A 21,471-nucleotide genomic window follows, 5' to 3' on the forward strand; every position below is an offset into this window, starting at 1 on the left:
TGATGGACGGCGTCGACTGAACGGGAGACGAAGAGTTGTCGCTCACTGAAAGGGTGCCGAGTGATCCTCACGTCCGGTTGCCGAGGGAAGCTTGGAGACTCCGGCCCGATGAGGTCAAGAGGGTAGAAAGAAGAGAATAAAATCGTGACTTTCGTCAAGACGGTAAAATATCAGAGTAAAAAGGATCCTCTACTCCTGGGGAGGTTCGTTATAAGCAATACGGTCTTGCGTTGTCTTCTTCAGAAACTTTCCCCTTTGCCTGAAGTTTTTGAGACTGCTGGAGGACTCTCCCGCAATTAGCAATCAAGTCCAATCGTGCTCAGCTGTCTTAGCATCTGCAGAACTGCTGATAGCCAAATCAAGGAAATCTATGTTGGTTAGCCAGTGCAACGGTACTACAAACACCATATTTCAAGTATTGCAAAGACCGTACTGTGTGCCAGCTGCACAGCTGGAGCTGGACTTCAAGACCCCACAATTGCAGAGGGGGTGACAAATGCTTGCTCAGTAGAAGCAAGTGGCAGAACAAGTTCAGTTTTGCCACTGCAACCTATTGAACACACGTTATTCTTGTACAGATCCTCATCTTTTTATTTCCTCATTTTCCAACATGATTTTTTTTTCTCTACAACAAAATCAGGCATGACTTTCAAGTACATTTAACATTAGGCCTCCCAAAGCAAGCCCCATTTTCTTTCTTTTTTATATATTTAATGGTGCTAGAACTTAAGTCAATGGAAAATGTGAAATGGTATGATGAAAGTGTAAGGGTCCGGTTTCCTCATTAAAGCAAGAAAGTATGGCAAAGTTAGGTTTGCAATGACATGCAGGTTTAAAATATGGCTGCTCAGTTTATGACTCAGCAAGCTGTAAAGGTACTCAGTGTTGAGCTGTGGTGGTTGAGAGTATTGTGGAAGCCCAGATCACTACTTTATAAGGTTAATTAATTGTTAACATGGTTGCAGAGGGGCTTCAGGATTGGAAATGAGGTCTCCCCCCCAATAGTAGAGAATACATGTAGTTCAGTGTTTAAATGTTGGGGTTCATGGCATTTGTTGGTCTGGGTTGTTTTCTTCCAGGTGCTTCTTTACCAGGTTAGGTAACATTACCAGCGCCTGAGAAGTGGACTTTGCTGGCTGATTACATCATACTTGGGGTGTGGTGGCTTCTTGATCGTTCCCTCATTAAAGTAATAAATTGTCTGTGAGAACAACCCAGCTTGGCAAACACCAAAAATACAATAGTTGATCTTTTAAAATATTTCCCTAACATAAATAGATGTAGAGACAGTTAGGAAACATGTGTAAAACAAGGATGATCCTATAGAGCAGGAATGTCTAATCTTGGCAACTCTAAAATCTATGGACTTCAACCCCCAGCATTCCTCACTCAGCATGACTGGCTAGGGAATTCTGGGAATTGAAGGCCATAGGTCTTAAAGTTGCCAAGGTTGGACACTCCTGCTGTAGAGTGAAAAGTAAGCAATCTCAACCCTCCTATCCCCAACTTTCTCTGGGTTTTAGATACTCTGGCCCATTTTGTGGTGCTGTCCTTGGTAGATGCTGTTGCCATCATCTATTTTCCAGAGAGATGTCTTTACTGGGCACCTTCCCCACATCTCCAACATGTTAGGCAGGTAGGAAACACACAACCTCAATGTCTCCCTTTCAAGGGAGGTTGATTAACTGACTCCATGCCATCAAGTTGTTGTCTTAGTGGTGCTCGCTTCGGCAGCACATATACTAAAATTGGAACGATACAGAGAAGATTAGCATGGCCCCTGCACAAGGACGACACGGAAATTCGTGAAGCGTTCCATATTTTTTTAAAAATAAAGATTTAAAAAAAGTTTTTGTCTTAGTGACCACATACATCTTTCCACGACATTCTGTCCCTAACCTGGTCCTTTAGCTCCTCTAAGAATGCACTCATCTCCACTGTAAATGAGTACACTTTGTACTTTTTGTCTTTTTTTATTAATCAAATTCATATTCCCACTCACCAAAGGTGACCTTGGGTGGCAGACAGGTAAAAATGCCCCCCAGACAGGTAAAAATGCCCCCCTCAGCAATACAAGCCATTGAGACAAATCTCTGATTCTCTGGAAATTGTAGACCTGGCAGCATAAACTAGATCTTGGGGCTTTAAAAAAAATAATCAAAAGTTTCTTCTTCTCTTTCCTTCCATCTTTCCCACCATTAAAGCTTTCTCCACAGAGGTAGGTTTTCACATAAAGTGTCTGAAGTACCATACCTAGACTAATTTGAACCTGGTTATGGGCGCCTTGAGTTAAAGCTGTCAGTTAATTTCTTTGATGAGCCATTGGTTTCTTTCTATCTTTCTTTATTTTTTTGGCTGTCCCGGGTCTTCTCAGGAATCTTTTCAAAACTACAATTCAAAGGCATTAGTACTCTGCCTAGCCTGCTTCTTTAAGGTTCAGCTTTTGCTTCCAGAGTGTCACAGGGAGTACCACAACTTGTACAATTCTTATCTTTGTAAGTAAAGATACATGATGGCATTTGAATACAGTAACTTCTCCAAGGCCAGGGGTAGGCAACCTCGGCTCTTTTATGACTCATGGACTTCAACTCCCAGAATTCCTGAGTCAGCTATTCTGGGAGTTGAAGTCCACGAGTCATAAAAGAGCCGAGGTTGCCTACCCCTGTCCAAGGCCTTCATGGCTGCTGTGAATCTGCGAATCTGCTCTGTATTTCTTGACTGCTTTTGTCTTTACTGTTGATGGTTAATCCTAATAGGCAGAAGTTATCCATCACTTTGATATCTTCATTGTCATTTCTAAGGCTGGTTGTTCTAACTAGTTTAGTCTTTTTTTATATTTTATAATTTTAGTCCCCCCCCTCCTTTTCACCGTGCTCCTTGAATTTTATTACTAGGGCTTGCAGATCCTTTGCATTTTTGGCTATCGGAGTAGTGCCATTAGCATAACATAGGTCATTAATGTTTCTTTCTCACATTTTAAAATCATGCTAAGCTTTATGTAATCCAGCTCCCCTAACTCAGCAGATAGATTGAACAAATAAGGGGAAAGTGCCTTGTTGCGCTCCTTTGCCAATCTGGAGCTAGTCTGTTTCATCATGTTCTGTCAGTACTGAAGCTTCCTGACCTATATATAAAATTCTCACGAGGACAGTGAGATGTTCTGAGATTCTGCTCCCCCGCCTTTTAACATATTGTACAACTTGATGTGATTGACACAAAGGCCTTTCTATAATTAGTGAAACACATAATGACTTTTTTTTGCCTTTCTCAGTTATCCAGCACGCACTGACATGTCTTGTATTCATCAGCTTTTTCTAAAGTCAGTTTGAACATCTGATGTCTCTTTTTCAATGTAGGACTCTAATCTGCATTGGATGATCCTAAGTATTGTTTTGTTAGCATGTGAAATTAATAGAAATTGTCTCTAGATAATTTTGTATCAAGAAAGTGTACGTGGGAGGGGTGGAGTTTAGAACTAGAAGATTCTGGACAAAATAGGTGACAGCATTGATTTGCTAACAGAAACTTCTGTTGCCCAGAGATTTCAAGTGATATAAAACTGACTGAAAACTAAATTTGCTGTGATAAAAAAAGATATCAGAGCACAATCAAAATATTAGAGTCAATAAAAACAGTGGATGTGAGAACAGTAGACTGCCAAATTAATACAGATTTCTAATGATATGCTTAATCCATAGAGATTAGCAGAGTCTTTGAATGAAAAGACCCACTTTGTGTCCCCGAATCCTCTTAGCTCCTTTTTGACTATAGGTTCTACTTTGATTCCTAGGATTATGCATTTTTAAATGCATTTTGGATCATGGCTTGTCTGCACTTCCAATGAAGGCTGCCTGGGGAGGTTCTCATGAAGATGCAAATTTTGCCATTTCATTGCTCTGTTTTCAGGAATTCTTGTGTGTTCCTCCTGTTCTTGAGCGTCTAGCAAGCAGACTACAACTAGGAACCTGAAGTCTAATTGTGAAATAATTGTTTAACTCTTTGTTATGTCACTGGGCATCCACCCAGGTCCATTGCAGTGGGGAGGAATATTGAACCCCATGTGGCCAAATCAGAAAATGCTGCAGAAATTAAGACACGGATGCATGGCCTTAGAAATCAAGCCAAATGTAACCAAGATAATTTTTTTTGACTTCATGTACGTTGTGTGATTTGTCGTCTCTCCAGGATGTATAATAATGCGGATAGACAAGTGGAATTTTTTTTTTAGTATTTTTTTAAACCATGGTCATCCTCAACAAGACAGCAATCTGGTCCAGGTCTTATTTGTAATTAGATAAGGGGAATCACAAAACTTGAGAGTATTGAGGATGGAGAAACTGCAAAATGAGGACCCAGATTGTTGGGGGCAATAAGCTGACTTTGTAATAATGCTGCTTGGGGTGGGGGGAAGCCCTAATAAGCAGGCATATACATAGAATGAAGGCTATTGCTAAGCTTGTAAGCCGCCCTGAGTCTTCGGAGAAGGGCGGGATATAAATGGGATTATAAAATAAATAAAATGGGTAAACGGTGCACTGGTGTAAAGGCGATATTTTATTTTTGAGAATTTTATACTTTCAAATTTGAATATATTACTGCAGTGATTTGCACGATTGTTGTAAATTGCTCTTTTTGCTGCATCCTTGTTTTATTTATTATTAGATGTTTATGCCGCTTTTATTACTTTGTAAGTAACTCAAGGTGGCAAAACGTACCTAATATTTCTTCCTCATTTTCCCCCACAACAATCCTGTGAAGTGGGTTGGGCTGAGAGAGAGTAGCGACTGCCTCAAAATCACCCAGCCAGCTTTGCAACTCAGTCGGGAGGCTAAGGGTTTCGGGCAGGGAAGAAACCTACCCCAATCACGCGAGAAAGTGGAAAGTGGTGAGAAAGTGGAATTACTTGGAAGTACTTTAATTTAAATAGGCACCTAACGCTATTTTTTTTTATCGTTCGCAGAAGTCTCGAAGTGGATTACCATAGCATCGGCATAGATACCAAGTGCGTAAGATCGTTGAAAAAAAATGTCATCGAAGTAAGGGGAAAAAAAAGGACAGCGACGCCTTTCATCGCAAGGCAAGGCAATGACAAGGGAATTCTAAGCTTTGTCATTGGCTGGAGCGCAAAAGTTAAGAGGAGCAGCCAATCGTCGAGGAGAGGGGCGGAGAATAGTAGCAAAAAAAAGGGAAAGGGAATGGTAGACGTTGTCATTGAGTGGGAACCCCAAAGTGGGAGGAGCAGCCAATCGCTGTTGAGAGGGGCGGAGACTAGTCGCAGAAAAGAAAAGGGAATTCTCTAGGCTTTGTCATTGGGTGGAACGCAAAAGTGGGAGGAGCGTGAGAGGGGCGGAGAAGAGTAGAGGACGAGCCGTTTTTCACCGTCAGGAAATGACAGGCGATGGGGCGGAACCAGCGGAGGAAGCCTGCGAGTCACGTGATTCTAAGGCAAGGGCGGGATTCAACTTGAGCGACTTCGCTTGGGCCAGGGGTAGGCAACCTCGGCTCTTTTATGACTCATGGACTTCAACTCCCAGAATTCCTGAGCCAGCTTGGCTGGCTCAGGAATTCTGGGAGTTGAAGTCCATGAGTCATAAAAGAGCCGAGGTTGCCTACCCCTGGCTTGGGCGAACCTGCAAGCGAGGCAAGGAAAGGAAGTGAGGCTCTCGACTCGGCTGGGAGGAAACCGGGATTCTTAGCGAAGCTGTCACGGAGAGCGGCAGGTGATTTCGGAGGCACAATGTCACGCGTTGCTCTGAAGCTGAAGGAGGTGTGGGTGCTTGGAGTTGGGAGGCGTTCATATGCGGGAAAGCACTTCGCCAAGGCGAAGTCGCTTCGGCGGTGCGTGCAACTGGGTGGGCGTTTTTAAGTAGAGTTGCATTTAGAGTTTGGGTGGCTAAAATAAATAAATATAATAGTATTACCTTCTACTGGTAAAATAAGTCAATTAAACGCTGCTCCGTATGCTCTTACTGTAATCATGAGCTCGCACGAGGCTTCTATGATATATACACACACACACACACACACACACACACACACATATGTGTGTGTGTGTATGTGTATATGTGTAATGTGTATATGTATATGCATATGCGTATGTATGTATATATATGTATGTATATATGTATATGTGTGTGTGTGTGTGTGTAAATTTTTTGGATTGCTAACAAAGAATTAAAGGGAGACTGATATGCATTTCAAACTTATTTGTTTTCATCAGTCAGCCATACCCTTCTGAGATTCAAACCTGGACTGATTGCACATTAGGCAGTTGTTTTTACCTCTAGGCCACAAGCTCTATCTCACTTTGTTAGCTGAGAGGCAAGGGGGATATGTGTTAAATACTTGTTAACTATTTAGATTACCTTGCTAAGCCCCAAACATGGGACAAATCTTTATTTCCTGTTTCAGCCGAACCGAAGGCCATCGACAGGCAGTAGTCACAACAGTGACAGCTCATATTTGTGTAAATTATTTTGGATTGCTAACAAAGAATTAAAGGGAGACTGATATGCATTTCAAACTAAGTAGTTTTCTTTTAACATTACTGTTTTAGGGCTCCCTTGTGCATCTTTTAATGCTTCTTTCCAAAATACTATTCAAATGTTTCTAAATTTTTGAAATAAGGATTATTGAAATGAATGAAATAGTTACGAACCGTCTAAAAATCTCTTTATGCCTCTTAGTTGATCTCTTATATTCTTATTTTCCAAGAAGACCAGTTCTTGTAAAGGCAATAATTCAATGTTATTATTATGTTATGTTTTTTGCCTTCCAGATACATTGCGGTTAATTCACATGTCATCCGAAAGAGTGATAGTTACCGTTCTTCTTATTCGCTCTTTTGAGCATCGTAATTTCAGACCAGTTTTGTACCGAAATGTTAACCTGGACCAGACCGTAAAAGAATTTATTGCATTTGTGAAGAAGGGTAAGAAGCTGTGAGGGTTGACTTTGCTGGTCAGTGTGCTGAAAGATTAATTGGCAGAACAGAGGTGGGGGAAAGGGAAAAGGCAGTTTGCTGATATTTTTCTGGCAGAAGAATTGGAGCATGTATTTTTTGTGTGCAAAATGCATTTTTAGGCAAGCTGGGGGAAAAAATCCCCAGAAACACAGTGCTGCAGTCAGCTTGCCAGGACATCAGTCCTGTGTTGGTCGGGCCAGTTGCCTGATTTGATTATATATTATCTCCCTTGTTCCTACAGTGTTTCTGTTGTTCCCTGGTTTGGAAAAGTCAAACTCAGTAAAGTTTTATTTCTCTCAGAATATATGCTTTCTCAGGGATAATCAATCTACAAGGCACGTTTTTTACAGTATCATTTGTTAAGATATTATGAGAGCCAGTTTAAGACAGCAGGCTAGAAACAGGGAGATGGTGAGTTCGAGTCCTTTCTTAGACATGAAGCCAACTGACTTTGGGCCACTTGCCCTTTCTCAGCCCTAGTGAAAGGCAGTGGCAAGCCACATCTGGAAAACTTTGCCAAGAAAAATGCAGGCAGGCAGTCCAGGCCGTTGCCAGGAGTCAACCTTAACTCAAAGGCTCAAAACAAACACACACACACACAAAACAAGTCATGGTAGATTTTGAATTATAAAATTTCAGTCTATCATCTAACATAATTGTTACCTCCATTTTGTGGGTTCACTGTGTTTACAGATAGTCCTTGTTTAACAATGCTAACAGTCAAAAAGCAAACAGTATCCCAGTCAAGGAACTAACAACTCAGACAAACAAGCTAACAGACAGACAAGAGCCCAATAAAGGAAACACCCCTCAAACACAATGAAAGGGCAAGCCACTAGTACAGGGGTCAGCAACCTGAAACAGTGAAAGAGCCACTCGGAACCAGTTCCCTCACTAAAGGAAAAACTGGGAGCCGCAAAAAATGTGTGCGCATGCGCGTACATGCGCGCATGCACAGAACAGGGTTTGACTGAAGAGTGGAGCCAAGGCAAGATATACACCTACCCTGCCCCCTCCGCTCTCATTCACTCACGTTTTTTTTGGAAAAGCTTCTCTCTCACTCTCATTCACTCGAAAGGCCAGCCGCGGCGCCTCCATTGACTTCTATGGGGATGCTTGGCAATGAAGGGGCCGATTGAAACCGCTCCTGGTAGTGCTGCTACTGCTAAATTTTCCACTTGCTGCTTGGTTCCGATGAAACTGGAAAACCTCCGGATGCCACTGCTGGGGGTGGAGGAGGCTGCCTGGGTTTGGCTGTAGCGGAAGCTGACAGTAGCGGTGGAGGTGGCGGTGAGAGAGATGATGGAGGTCTGCCGCATCTCCGTCAGCCTCCGCCTCCCCCGCAGAAACAAATTCCTGGGCCGGCCCCCATGGCAGCAGCGGGCCCCAAGGGCTGAGCAATCTTTCCGGCGATGGCTGCTGCTGTTGGGGCAGCCTAGTGTACTCGCTGAGAGATGCTGGAGGTGCTCCAGCCCAGCGTGGTAGCCGCTGTGCTCTCCGTGTTTGGCCCAAAGGAAAAGGACACACACACACACACACACACACACACACACACACACACACACACACAGAGAAAACTCACCCTCCCCAGCACACCCCATCTGACCAACCCACTCACCTTTCCAGCAGTCCTCCTGTCTCTTCCTCCGCTGCCACCATGTGCAGTCCGAGGAAAAAAAGAGGTTTGTGGGAAGTCCCACAAACCAAAGAACTTCAACCAATGAATTCAAGCTTCGCAAGGTGTTTTTTTTCCATGAGAAGTTTGAATTGATTGGTTGAACTTTTTTAGTCCCACTTTTTTTTTGGACTGCATATGGCAGAGGACTGGGAGCCGCAGGAGATGGCTGAAAGAGCCGCATGCGGCTCCGGAGCTGCGGGTTGCACACCTGTGCACTAGTACATGGGTAGGCAACCTCGGCTCTTTTATGACTCATGGACTTCAACTCCCAGAATCATAGAAGGGCTGAGATTGCCTACCCCTGTACTAGTATATGCTGACTCAGGAATTCTGGGAGTTGAAGTCCATGAGTCATAAAAGAGCTGAGATTGCCTACCCCTCTACTAGTATATAGAATGAGAGCAAACCCTACTCCTTTTTTGGACTGATGATGCTTTCTGATTGAGTAATGAAAGGTCTGCAAGAAAACAACCAAGCTCAGAGAGCACCAAGGAGCCCACAGTGCTAACTGGAACCAAAACCTCCACTGTTAAACAACAGGGGCATAAGTTGAAAAATAACATGGCTTAGCAATGGCAGTCCTGGCTGCTGTTGTAAAGAAAGGATTATGTGGGCCATTCAATGAAAACCTCATGTGATTCGGACTCGCAACCTCCTGCCGGCTTCCCTATTGACTTGGCTTGTTGGAAACCGGCAGGAAAGCTTTCTGAATTGCAACTACTTGATTCCAAGACACGGTGACGTCATCAGTATGAGAGCTGGTCATAGCTACCACTCATCCAGCACTGTTGTAAGTTCAAACAGTCATTGAATGAGTGGTTGTTAATGGAGAACCACCTGTATTGGATGTAAAAGTTAAAAAAAACCCAAACCCTGCCAAATCTAAAAATGGCAAAAACCTTCCAGGCTGTTGCCGTGAAGGCTCTGTGGAATGTAGTCAGCTGACATCAAGCTTGCCTCGAACATGTCTTTATTACAATATGACGATCCTCATCGGCCTTACTCAATCCCTGATCTCTACATACAGGGAGTGCAGAATTATTAGGCAAATGAGTATTTTGACCACATCATCCTCTTTATGCATGTTGTCTTACTCCAAGCTGTATAGGCTCGAAAGCCTACTACCAATTAAGCATATTAGGTGATGTGCATCTCTGTAATGAGAAGGGGTGTGGTCTAATGACATCAACACCCTGTATCAGGTGTGCATAATTATTAGGCAACTTCCTTTCCTTTGGCAAAATGGGTCAAAAGAAGGACTTGACAGGCTCAGAAAAGTCAAAAATAGTGAGATATCTTGCAGAGGGATGCAGCACTCTTAAAATTGCAAAGCTTCTGAAGCGTGATCATCGAACAATCAAGCGTTTCATTCAAAATAGTCAACAGGGTCGCAAGAAGCGTGTGGAGAAACCAAGGCGCAAAATAACTGCCCATGAACTGAGAAAAGTCAAGCGTGCAGCTGCCAAGATGCCACTTGCCACCAGTTTGGCCATATTTCAGAGCTGCAACATCACTGGAGTGCCCAAAAGCACAAGGTGTGCAATACTCAGAGACATGGCCAAGGTAAGAAAGGCTGAAAGACGACCACCACTGAACAAGACACACAAGCTGAAACGTCAAGACTGGGCCAAGAAATATCTCAAGACTGATTTTGCTAAGGTTTTATGGACTGATGAAATGAGAGTGAGTCTTGATGGGCCAGATGGATGGGCCCGTGGCTGGATTGGTAAAGGGCAGAGAGCTCCAGTCCGACTCAGACGCCAGCAAGGTGGAGGTGGAGTACTGGTTTGGGCTGGTATCATCAAAGATGAGCTTGTGGGGCCTTTTCGGGTTGAGGATGGAGTCAAGCTCAACTCCCAGTCCTACTGCCAGTTTCTGGAAGACACCTTCTTCAAGCAGTGGTACAGGAAGAAGTCTGCATCCTTCAAGAAAAACATGATTTTCATGCAGGACAATGCTCCATCACACGCGTCCAAGTACTCCACAGCGTGGCTGGCAAGAAAGGGTATAAAAGAAGGAAATCTAATGACATGGCCTCCTTGTTCACCTGATCTGAACCCCATTGAGAACCTGTGGTCCATCATCAAATGTGAGATTTACAAGGAGGGAAAACAGTACACCTCTCTGAACAGTGTCTGGGAGGCTGTGGTTGCTGCTGCACGCAATGTTGATGGTGAACAGATCAAAACACTGACAGAATCCATGGATGGCAGGCTTTTGAGTGTCCTTGCAAAGAAAGGTGGCTATATTGGTCACTGATTTGTTTTTGTTATGTTTTTGAATGTCAGAAATGTATATTTGTGAATGTTGAGATGTTATATTGGTTTCACTGGTAAAAATAAATAATTGAAATGGGTATATATTTGTTTTTTGTTAAGTTGCCTAATAATTATGCACAGTAATAGTCACCTGCACACACAGATATCCCCCTAAAATAGCTATAACTAAAAACAAACTAAAAACTACTTCCAAAAATATTCAGCTTTGATATTAATGAGTTTTTTGGGTTCATTGAGAACATGGTTGTTGTTCAATAATAAAATTAATCCTCAAAAATACAACTTGCCTAATAATTCTGCACTCCCTGTAGATGCAGCTATCCAGCTTTCTTGACCTGGGAGTGTTTTGTCACTGCCTTCTTGCGGGGATACTTTCTCAGTGTAGCCAATAATTATGGTGGGCTCCCCTCTGAGTATTAACCAGGTCTGATCCCGATTAACCCTTTAAGACCAGTGAAAGTTGATTAGGTGCTGCACCTATTGGTCTCTTTTGGAGAAGACCTCATAGCTACCTATTTATACTACTTGGTAAGTGAGTTTCGTTGGATTTGGTGCATTTTGATTGGTATTGAAAAACAGCTTTATTTTCTCTTGGTCTAAGACGGGTAGGCAACCTTGGCTCTTTTATGACTCGTGGACTTCAACTCCCAGAATTCCTGAGCCAGCTGGCTCAAGAATTCTGGGAGTTGAAGTCCACGAGTCATAAAAGAGCCAAGGTTGCCTACCCCAGGTCTACGATAATGGTCCAGGTGCTTACGTACACTACTAAATGTCAGGGAAAACAATGTTGATTTTCATTTTTGCTCCCCCTCTAGATATCACATCAAGGACAGAACTTTTGCTGCCTTTCAGAAAATATACATATGGTAATTTCCTTTCCTTATCTTTTTAAACAACATCTAAATATTAACGTGAATTCTTATTTGAATAAAGCAATGAACAGTACATGAGATCTTTTAAAGCATGGATGTCAATTTGGCTCGGTTTTCTAATTCATCCAAACTTTCTTTGAAAATTTAACCCAAAAAAGTCAGGTGGGGATCAGCAGACTCAGATGCGGTGTACATTTAATTTTATGTCTCGGAACACTGAGTCAAACTGTAGTGTATGCTGTGAGAGACCTTGTGCTGCGGAGGCAGGTGATTGAAATCAATTATTTCTGAAGATGACTTCATTTCTTTTTTTCTTTCTTTTTTTCCTTTTAATTGGCCTCTAGTTTTAAAATCCTATATCAATAAATAAAGGCTTGCACTCTTACTGACTTAAGTAATGCTCATCCTGGTCAATGTTACCAGTCTTCAATGCAGGTATTCCTGTGAGTCAAGCTATTGAAGGAAAAATTCCCATTTGCTTCCTCTTGAGTAAACATCATAACTGAACTGGCTTTTGCCCAGAGCTGGGTGGTGGCTGCATTAGTGATGTGGCTTTAAAGATTTCCCGATAGGAACCAGCAAAGCCTACACCATCACTGGACAAAGTTGGTGAGTTATTAATGATGTGGTCCACATTTTCGGTCTTCCCCTATGTCAGTGAGGGTGATGGCGAACCTTTTAGAGACCGAGTGCCCAAACTGCAACCCAAAACCCACTTACGTATCATTGGGTGCCGGGTGGGTGTGACCCATTGGCTGGGTGTGGCCAGTTGGCTGGGTGTGGCTCATTGGCTGGGTGTGGCCCATTGGGTGGGTGTGGCTGCAGCAGTAATGGCAGACTGGGTGGGACTGAAAAGTTCAATCAATCAATTCCAATTTTGCGAGATCTTTTTTTTCCCTGCGAGAAGTTGAAATTGATTGACTGATTGAACCTTTTTTTTTTTGCACCCGGCAGCGGAGGCCTGAAGCGAAAAAGTTTTATAAAACCCAGCTGAAGGCCTAGGACTGGGGCAACGGCGCATGTGCCCACAGAGAGGGCTCTGCATGCCACCTGTGGAACGTGTGCCATAGGTTCGCCACCACAGCCCTATATGATGGCAGCATTAATCATTTCTATCAATCAAATTTTGTGTTTTAATTTCCTGCCCAGGCATGCTTCGAACAATTTTCTTAACAAACTTTGCAGATTGCATCACTGCATTTGTAAATCAGTCTTGCCTTTCATCTCTTTTATTTGTGTTGATGCTTGTGACAGTTAAGATCAAGAGAACACGCTACACGTTCTCTAGTATGATACCTGTAGAGGGGACAGAAAGTAGAGGGATATTAGAAATAATGTTGCATGACAGAGGATCAAGTGTCTGGGTACCCAAGTTATTGCAAGATGTGTCATCTATCGGTGAGAACAATTAACCAGTGGAACAGCTTGCCGTCAGAAGTTGTAGGTGCTCCATCACTGGAGCTTTTTAAGAAGAGACTGGACAACCACTTGCCTCAAATTGCATAGGGTCTTCCTGCTTGAGCAGGGGGTTGGACTAGAAGACCTACAAGGAACCTTTCAGTTCTATTCCGATTGTGTGATTGAAAAATATCAGGCAGTACAATTCCAAACTTTTCCTTCTGGAACTGTCATCTTGGAATTCAACTTCCACATTAGCCTGTATGTTATTCATTCATTGTGGTATTAATTATCAGAGTTGTCCTTGGGGTATGATTTTTGTAACTTGATCCCAAAATGCTTTTTTGGACTTGACTTACATGCTGAAATGCCACTCGTGACCCACAGTCCTTTGAACTCAGTTTCTTCCAAGCTTCTGCATTTCAATAGCCAGCAACTAGTTGTGAGGTCAAGAAGGGGGAATCAAGTAGAAGCCGGAGGCAAGGAATAAGAATTATGTGCTGAAAGAATTTACATAATAAGTAAGGAGCAAATCGGAGCAGAGATAAATAAGACTCAAAGATGAATTTGCTAGACGAAGTAATATTTAAATAAAAATGAATCAGTAAATTAAAAGATAAATGAATTGTAAGAGTCCAATTATTATGCCAACTTTGCAGGTATGGGATGGTTTGAAACAATTACAAGTTTGGCTATATATCTGTTAACATTCACTTAATGACCATGCCAGCTTTTGCAGTAAATAAATTTGCATGCTAGAATGTATTGGAACAAGCTGATGTAAAAAGAGTGCACTAGCTGGCAAATGTTTAAAAAGAAATCAAATAATGCACATCCCTTTGGACAAGTGAAAATTATACGCTATACCTAGATGGATTAGGAATGTCTCTTATATAATATTGAACTAATTCTGAGAATATAGTGTTAAAATGTGTAAACAATTTTTCCCAGGAGAATTACATCACTTGTTTGCAGATACACACACACACACTAAACTGACTTAGAATTTGTTTTGTCAAAATTAATAAGAATTGACAATATTGTATAATCAGCCTATTGAGATTAAGAGACAGTAGATGGCAGAGTTCTATAATAAAGTCCTTGCATAGTACACTGAAATAAAGTTTGAATAGGAATTACTGTGTTTCAAGTTTAATGATTTCTTTATTTGTTATTATTCCTCAATTTGTTTTTATTGAATGAATAAATTGCATATTAGTGTTAAAAAAATCAAAATGATCTTTTAATAGATGCTAGTTTCTTCCACAATCTGATAATGACTTGAAATCACAAGATGCTGATTAATATAGTTGATATAATTCAGTCCCGTTGTTTTCTCATTCCACTGAATAGTTTTATTTTAAAATGATCCAGAAGGGATGGAAACCAGAGGAAAGCCCTCAAGGATTTGGTTAGCCTTTTCTTTGTTCTGAAAATGGCGTGTACTTTCCTCTTTTGCAAACATTGGATCCATCTTGCATTTTCAAACATAACAGAAAGTAATGCTGAGTTAAGGACTCCTCAGATGGGCTGATGCAGTGGTGGGATTCAGCCGGTCCGCACCAGTTTGGCAGAACCGGTAGCTAATTTTTTGTTGCCTAGGCCCAGAATGGACTTCCGGAAGCGGCATCCACACAGAGAACTGGTTGTTCACATATTTGAATCCTACCACTGGGTTGAGGTCAAGGGAATGTATTTTTTCTCCTGTTAGATCTACTCTGGATAGCTGGGGAGCAGAACCGGGTAGAAAGCAAGGTCAGAGAAACGGAATTTTGCTTATGAAACATTTGCTTATTGCCCGAAGATAAATATGGTAAAAGCTGTTAGCTTGAAAAAAGTATTGGTTTTGATTTTTATCTGAAACCTGGTACGGCTAGTCCTTATGACCACAACTGAGCCAGGTATAAGTTCTTGATGTATATAATTTGAGAACATTTTAAGAGAGAGGTTGCAGTTAACATTTTTTAAGGCTGGCAACAAATTAATTGTTGAAACCTATGCCAGGATGTATTTATACTGATTAGATTAATTTAATTTGTTTTATGCTGCTTCAGTGAAAAAGACAAATGTAAGCAACTTATAATTTTATAATTTAAACCTAAAAACCTTTGAAATAAGTATGAAAGCCAGTGTTCAAATTAATTATAATGAAATAAATAACTGGCTGCAATCTTCTTCTGTATGTTGGGGTCAATTTATTCTTTGAGATTTCTGTCTTGTTTTACGGGTCTAAATTTATCCCAAGTAGTATCACTTTGGGAAGAAGTGGTTTTGTATTTCAAACTGTGACAAGTGTCTAATTCTAGTTCAATGAATAAAGGTAATACTACTGCAGAACGAATGAAGCACGCACCAAATCTGGGAAGTGTCCATGAGTGTTTAAGGTCAAATCTGTCTCAAATGATCTCTTTCAGACACAATGAAGATTATACATCAAGCGCATGGCTCTAAGGTACGTTTTATCATTGCTTCCTTATTTCCCTCTGATGATGATGATGTTGTCCATTCAGTCGTGTGCGTCTCTTGGTGATTTGATGGGCTAGGTGTCTCTACATATTCCGATTTTGCCCTGTGTCTTTTGAGTTTTTCTACTCTGGTTGGTGTCAGCTTTGATGGGATCCAGCCATCATGTTCTTTGGTGGCCTGGTTTCCTTTCTTTCCTTCTAGATAGTTCTTATTTTTTTTCTTGATGTTGGCCATTGTCGTCTCCCTCATGCCACCCTTCCTTTCCCCACATTTCTAGACCAATGAACTTGTTGTGAGTTTAGAGGATGACGACAGACTCATTTTGGAGGAAGGCAGCACCTTGAAAGCGGCTGGAGTAGGTAAGTTGCTCATTTGAATTGACGGAAGAAGTGGTTCATTGTGCTCGCCTTTATTCTGAGAACAGCTGACCATATTTGGACAGCCAGCTGAAAAGCAAACGCTATTCCTGGTGCTTCTGTGCAGAAACCGATAATTATTCCGGAGTGGGAGAGGAGGCCAGCTTAATGTACATTCAAATCATTGGGCTTGAGAGCACCACGTCTCTCCCTACAGAATGCTAACAAAGGATTTTTTTTCTTAAAAAAGAAGGTATTCCTAGAACTCTATGGAGAGTCATTTTAAATGATTGACAGTTTGGTTATTAGAACCACATCTGCTTCATCTTTTCAGTAACATTTAAATGGATGGTTTGGTTGGAAATTTAAGAAGGGGAACTAGTAAGGAGACATGAGAGAGGCATCTGTTTAATAAAGCACAGTGCTGAAATCACCCAGATATTTGAGGCAGAGTGCCCTGGGGTATGTCTTGCAGTAAGAAATGTAAAGAAAGAGGATTGTGTAGGCTAAACCAGGTGGCTGCAGGGTGCCAGTTAAATATTGATTTGGCATTGCAGGTAATCCTTGTTCAGTGACTCACTCCTTTCTTTTCTTTTCTTTTTTCTTTTCTTTCTTTCTTTCCCCATCTCACACAAGACAACTCTAGACAGCTTACAGCATGAAAATGAAACAATAAATATATGATTAAAAGAGCCATTCAGCGTTGTCTTGTAGTAAAATGTGCGGCTAATAAATTTTACAAACAAACAAACAAAATCACATTAAAATTACAATAAAATACAAGTTATAACTAAAGATGGGGAGGAGGAGAAGAATATATGGGACGGAAAACATTTTTAGTGACCGCAGCAGTTATGATACTGATGAAAATGTAACTCTGTGACTAGTGTTCCCATTTATGACCATTATAAGTCTGTATAGCAAAGGAGAGCTGAAGTAAAATTGTAAAATCACGATGTTTCACTTAATAACTGAGTTGCCGATTGATGTTGCTAAATGAGGACTATCTGTATCTCTTTAAGTTCATCAAGTTCTCTGGACACATAGCACTCTGCTTAAAACAGTATATTCATTGTTATTTATTTAATCACACTAGTAGGCCACCTTAATTTCAGTCACATTTTAGGTGGTTTACAAAATGTAAACACTTAAAGTAACAATAATAGCACAGAATAGGAAATGATTTGCTGTCCACATCAGAGAAAATGGAGGCTTTGAATGAAATGTCTCATTGAAATGACTGAAAATAGGAGAGTTGATTATAGACTGGTATACAATTGTAGGCTGGGGATTCTGGGAGTGCTGGGGAATTCTGGGAGTTGAAGTCCCCAAGTCTTAAATTTGCCAAGTTGGGAGACCCCCTTGCTTTAGTGTTTTTCACTGTAACCCACATTTCTAGAGAAACCTTTGACTTAGACATATGTTCCAACTGTAGGGAAAGAGCTGTCAAACTCGCCACATCACGTGATGTCTTTTTGCACTGCCAGCAATGGGTGGGCGCAGCTTCGGTATGATGAAACCGGCCTGCGGGCCAGCAGTTTGACACCCCTGGTCTAAATCATCCACATTCTGGATGGCTGGAACTTTAAACTTGTATAGCATCAAGCATTAAATGATTAGAAAGTTTTTCTTTGCTGTGATTTATTTCTGGAAAATGATGAGGGTTACTGCAGTGCCTAAGACAATAACGAGGATTATTGCAAGGCCTAAGACTCATGCCTGCAGACCCCTCCCTTCCCCCCCTGCCCCAATAATACCCAAGCATACTATTCCTCCCCCAAACAAGATGGCTGAAAGTTCTTGGTCCAGCTGCAGTCTAGGGGTCACAGACAGGGTTCTGGACAGACTCATTTGGGTCAGTGACGGTCAGTTACCTATCCCTAATTTAACGTAAGTTCTTGGTCTGTAAAAGTAGATCTGATCCAGGAGGACCTCAGGAAAATACAACTTGTGATGGTGAAGAGAAGACAGGAAAAGTGGAGTGTTATCTGGTCATTGGACAGGCTGTCCTTTCTGCCATTTGTTCGATGGGAACTTTTCTTTCAACATTTAAGCCTCCAAGGAAGGGTGGTAATGAAACCCTCTAAGAGTACCAAAAATTATCTGAACAAATAAACTGACAACAGAAAAGAATGTATTGTTCAAATAAGGTAATTTTGGAATGACTTGAACATCTCTCTTTATAAGGTAGAGTTAGCTTGCAGATAAGAAAAAGGAAAAAACACAACTTTCTTATGTTTAGTGAATGAGTATCAGACATGTTCATTTTTATCCATTATCTGGAGTTTATATGCCCAACAATGCTCAATTCATCTCACTTGAATAACAATAACCAGGACTGTAACCCTAAGAATAATTATAATGTATTACAGTAATAAATCATAATAACCATTAGAAAAAGGAAGCAACAGTGCTTCATACAGCAGCCACAGCAGCCTAACCCACAGCAGGAAGGTTGCCCTCATCACCCGTCTATTAAGCGCAGAGTCACTTGGGTAGTATGGAAATTTAATAATGAAAAACAAAAATATTTCACAGCTCTCCAGAAAATCCAGGTTTGTATACCTTTATGAAAAACCAATCCAATGGAATGGGACCCCCAACCTAAGCTTGGGAGGAACACTGCTCTAAAGAAAGGGGGGGGCAGCATCTAAGCATTGATGTTTTATCTCCCTTTTTCGTAGAAAATTGTATAGAGAGATCTAGCATTGAAATAAGTATGGAATATTTTTGTTCGTTTGTAGAAGTTTTAGAACAAGGGTGCAAATCTGAAGCTTGCTCCTGATGGGTCTACAAACCCAGATGTGTGTGACCTTCTGAACAGACCCTCTCATTGGAGGGAAAAAAAAACATTTGTGAGAACAGAATAACCTTTTAGGGCAGACGTGTCAAACACAAGGCCCGGGGGCCAGATCCGGCCCTTGGTTTCATGTGGTCCGCGAAGCCATCCTGGAAACAGTGAGGGAATGGCCCCCACTGCCTTGGCCCTGGCCCAGAGACCCTCCTCCTGCCAGAGACCCTCAGATCTGTCCCACTCCTGCCCAGGCCCCCCATAGGCACCCTTGATGTAAACGATGTAGAGCTGGCCACGCCCACCCACTAGGCCATAAGCACTCTAGCCACGCCCAGCCAGTAGGCCACACCCACCCTGGCTCCCTGAGGGCAACTGCAATGCTGATGCGGCCCTCAATGAAATGGAGTTTGACACCCCTGTTTTAGGGGCAATAATTAGCAGTAATAAGCAAGGCTGCAACAGGTGCCGTTCACCCAAAAGTTCTATACAAAGTGTCTGCTTCAGTTTTGATTCCTCCAGGACTTCCTTTTCTCTTTCTGCAGATTTCCTAGTCAATATTCAGTCATAGCTCTCCCCCCCCCCTTTCTTCACAAAACAGGCAGACTTCATTAACTTATGGCTTAATTTTAAAAAGCCAGTGCCGAACCTGGTTTGCTTCTCACTTCAAAAGGCTCCCCCGTCTTCTGATTGTGATGACTTCCCATCAGCCATGCGTCTGCTCTGAATTAGTAATGTTGCTGACTTACTGTTTTAGAAGAAGTCCTTGACCTGCTGCTGTTGGGAAGAACTGTGCCTGCTCTGAACCTCCGTGGTTCCTTGAGCTCTGCCAGATCCCCTGTGAATAATTAGAGGCATTTGAAGGTATTGCTGGAGAAGCCAATTTGTGCCTTTCACTTTGCATATTGTTGAAGCCTCATGAATTAATCATTGGCAGGGGAAAAAAAAATTAGCTGCTTCAGTCTCGCATTTGATGGGTCATGAGGGAGAATGTAAAGTGACCTGTAAAATATTCTACTGATCCTCTAAGTATTAAATTATTACGGCTACAGGTTAATTTCAGGGGGAACCTCCCTCCCTGCTCACTAAATAGAACAAGGAGCTTTAAAATACAGCTTTAGCTATTTTCTTACATTTTGAATACAATAGAATACAATGAAAGAGAAGAAGTGATGCTTTCAGCTTGCAGAGTGCCATCTCAATGCCTTTGTTTTGAATTTGGTTCTTAACCAAGTGTGCTTCCCTGTTCCTTCTACCAAGCCTTCTACGTCTTCTTGCTGTTGGGATCAGCTGTAAAAAAAGATGTTAATCAACAACAGTCTTAAATGACAGCTTAATTATTGCTATATTTTTTATGATGGGAAAACTCTAGTCTTTCTCAAGTAGGTGAAATATGTGTGTTTTTCTCATTTCAGCTAATGAAACAGAGCTCGCATTTTTCTGCATGGAGGATTACAAAAAATATAAAACCAATCCTGTTACTACCTGGTGAAGACCAAGAAAATTGAGAGAGAAAAAAATGTTGTTAATAAGAGAATTTATCCTGAAATCCTAAAAAAATGTATGTTAACAAATATCAAGACTTTTGTTTAGAGAAATGCAAGACCCATTGCAGGAGGGGAGACTCCAAACAGTGACACTGCTTTCCAATAAGATGAATTTCACTTCCCGAAATGTGTGGCGTTTTATAATAAACATACGTTGATACCTTCTCTGTATGGCTTTGCAAATAAGAATCGGAATGTAGATGGGCACAGTCCTTTATTCCAAAGTGAACGCGTAACAGCTCCAGAAAAGAACCAAGCATAAAAAAATCCAGGCAATCTCACCACACTACAGCTTTTGTGTAAGCGTCCTTTGCATTTCTTCCCTTGTCTCTCCATAGCATTTTCTTCAAGATGAAGGAAGTGCGAAAAAATGCCTTGTTTCAGTTGACAGATACATAGGGGGGAAATGGTTTATGCTGGGCATGTTTCAGGGTTTGTGCTTTTTTTTTCTTCAATAAATGTTTTTGAGGCAAGGTGCCAAAGTGGTGTTTATGTAAGTGCTAAACCTGTAGAAGGGAGAAAAATAGCAATTTCCCCCCCTCATTTTCAGAGGGCATCTAACAGTTTCTAATCATCAAGTAAGTTCTCCCATTTCCTTTGATGGCTAAATCATTCTTCAGTGTAGCTCATCATGGTAAGAGTTGGCCATTGTGATTTATGAGATGTGGTCCCTGTGGTATATGCTATGATAACATGCTGATGGAATTTGATATCAGAATGCATCTAGGTATTAACTGAGCCCTTTGCATTAACTCTTCTGTACCAATATGTTCAAGAATGAACAGTTGTCTTTTCTGCTGTTCTTCTTTTAAGGATATAACAGTGGTTTGGAGTATGTTCAGACTGGACAAAATTCCTTTCCGTCAGAAAAGATTGTACTTCTAGTGTGTTGACTTCCTTTAGAAGGTGGGTTGCATCACTTCACTGTCTGCCTAATGGTTTAGCTGTGGTGGCCAGTGTTGAGAAATGTTAGAAATGAATCAGCTCAAAGGGAAGTGTTAATATTGCTGGGCTGAATGGTGGGGCAAATTATGGTCTTGTTAGTGATGTGTCTGTATTATGAATCTCCAAGTAGCGTTTACGGTATTTTTAATAGCTTTTTTAATTGGTCTCAACAGAT

General features: G+C 41.5%; 1 protein-coding gene across 6 annotated transcripts; it reads left to right on the forward strand.

Moving 5' to 3' along the window:
• The first annotated feature begins 5,432 nt into the window (after positions 1-5,432).
• LOC310643040 (UPF0538 protein C2orf76 homolog) lies at positions 5,433-20,516 on the forward strand. 6 transcript variants are annotated; one of them, XM_083367068.1, is made up of 7 exons: positions 5,433-5,767; positions 6,779-6,931; positions 11,737-11,787; positions 15,606-15,643; positions 15,935-16,016; positions 17,926-18,163; positions 20,220-20,516. In XM_083367068.1, exons 2-6 carry the CDS (start codon positions 6,799-6,801, stop codon positions 18,126-18,128), a joined length of 507 nt encoding a protein of 168 aa, XP_083223194.1. In that variant the 5' UTR covers positions 5,433-5,767; positions 6,779-6,798; the 3' UTR covers positions 18,129-18,163; positions 20,220-20,516. The 6 variants fall into 6 exon arrangements, with proteins under 6 accessions (XP_083223194.1, XP_083223193.1, XP_083223195.1 ...); XM_083367067.1 differs by having other exon boundaries at positions 5,434-5,720; XM_083367069.1 differs by lacking the exons at positions 5,433-5,767; positions 17,926-18,163 and adding exons at positions 5,789-5,838; positions 19,562-19,668.
• Positions 20,517-21,471: the final 955 nt, after the last annotated feature.

Source organism: Vipera ursinii, assembly GCF_947247035.1.
Source record: "Vipera ursinii genome assembly, chromosome: 1".
Lineage (NCBI taxonomy): Eukaryota > Metazoa > Chordata > Lepidosauria > Squamata > Viperidae > Vipera > Vipera ursinii.

Bases quoted from the DNA above. Each gene is read 5' to 3' on its own strand.
- LOC310643040 (XM_083367068.1), top strand. From the start codon at position 6,799: ATGTCATCCGAAAGAGTGATAGTTACCGTTCTTCTTATTCGCTCTTTT. The intron at 6,932-11,736 runs GTAAGAAGCTGT...CTCCCCCTCTAG, and splicing joins TATTGCATTTGTGAAGAAGG to ATATCACATCAAGGACAGAA. The intron at 16,017-17,925 runs GTAAGTTGCTCA...GGTCTGTAAAAG, and splicing joins CTTGAAAGCGGCTGGAGTAG to TAGATCTGATCCAGGAGGAC.